Genomic DNA, 538 nt, shown 5'->3' with positions numbered 1-538 from the left:
TTCTCTCTAGTTGTCCTTGACCAGATGTACCCTGTAGAAACTCATAAGCATGACTAAGCATTTAACAGTCTAACTAGACATCCTATCTCCACTAAACATTTCTAATACATAAAGTATCTATCCAATTTCTATCTGACTAAAAATACCTAACAACATGAAGGCCTAAAGTTCCAGATTCAAAGTGGGAAACCCGTCATTACTGACTCTATTTTTTGGATATGTAGCTGATTATAACTCTTCCTCTTCTGCTGCTCAGGTGAGTGCTACGTGTGTGCCTCCAATGAGCCTTACCGAAAGGTCGACTACACCAAGATCTCTACCCCGAGCTGGAAACCTGGTGCCAGCGCCGGCACAGCCACGACGAGCTCAACCCGGTCCACCACAACATCCACCGGGGTGACAGCGAGCACCGTCCCCAGCTCCAGAGATCGTCCTGAATGTCGCGAGGGTCGGAAAAGCAAGGACTTCATCAAGCCCAAGCTGGTGACGGTGATCCGCAGCGGCGTGAAACCTCGTAAGGTGGTCAGGATCCTGCTGA

The 538-nt window shown here is 48.7% G+C and overlaps 1 protein-coding gene across 1 annotated transcript in view; it reads left to right on the top strand.

The window, feature by feature from the left end:
* Positions 1–234: 234 nt before the first annotated feature.
* The window catches only part of LOC109953024 (serine/threonine-protein kinase DCLK2-like), a gene marked incomplete at its 5' end in the record, with an annotated part of 12,166 nt that continues 11,862 nt past the window's right edge, over positions 235–538 (top strand). The window contains one exon of the mRNA XM_020588369.1: positions 235–537. Within this exon, the coding sequence (XP_020444025.1) occupies positions 235–537 (303 nt within the window). The remainder of the gene's footprint in view (position 538) is intronic.

This window comes from Monopterus albus, unplaced genomic scaffold, assembly GCF_001952655.1.
Source record: "Monopterus albus unplaced genomic scaffold, M_albus_1.0 scaffold534.1, whole genome shotgun sequence".
NCBI classification, from domain to species: Eukaryota; Metazoa; Chordata; class Actinopteri; order Synbranchiformes; family Synbranchidae; genus Monopterus; species Monopterus albus.
This window is presented reverse-complemented; position numbering and strand designations above follow the sequence as displayed.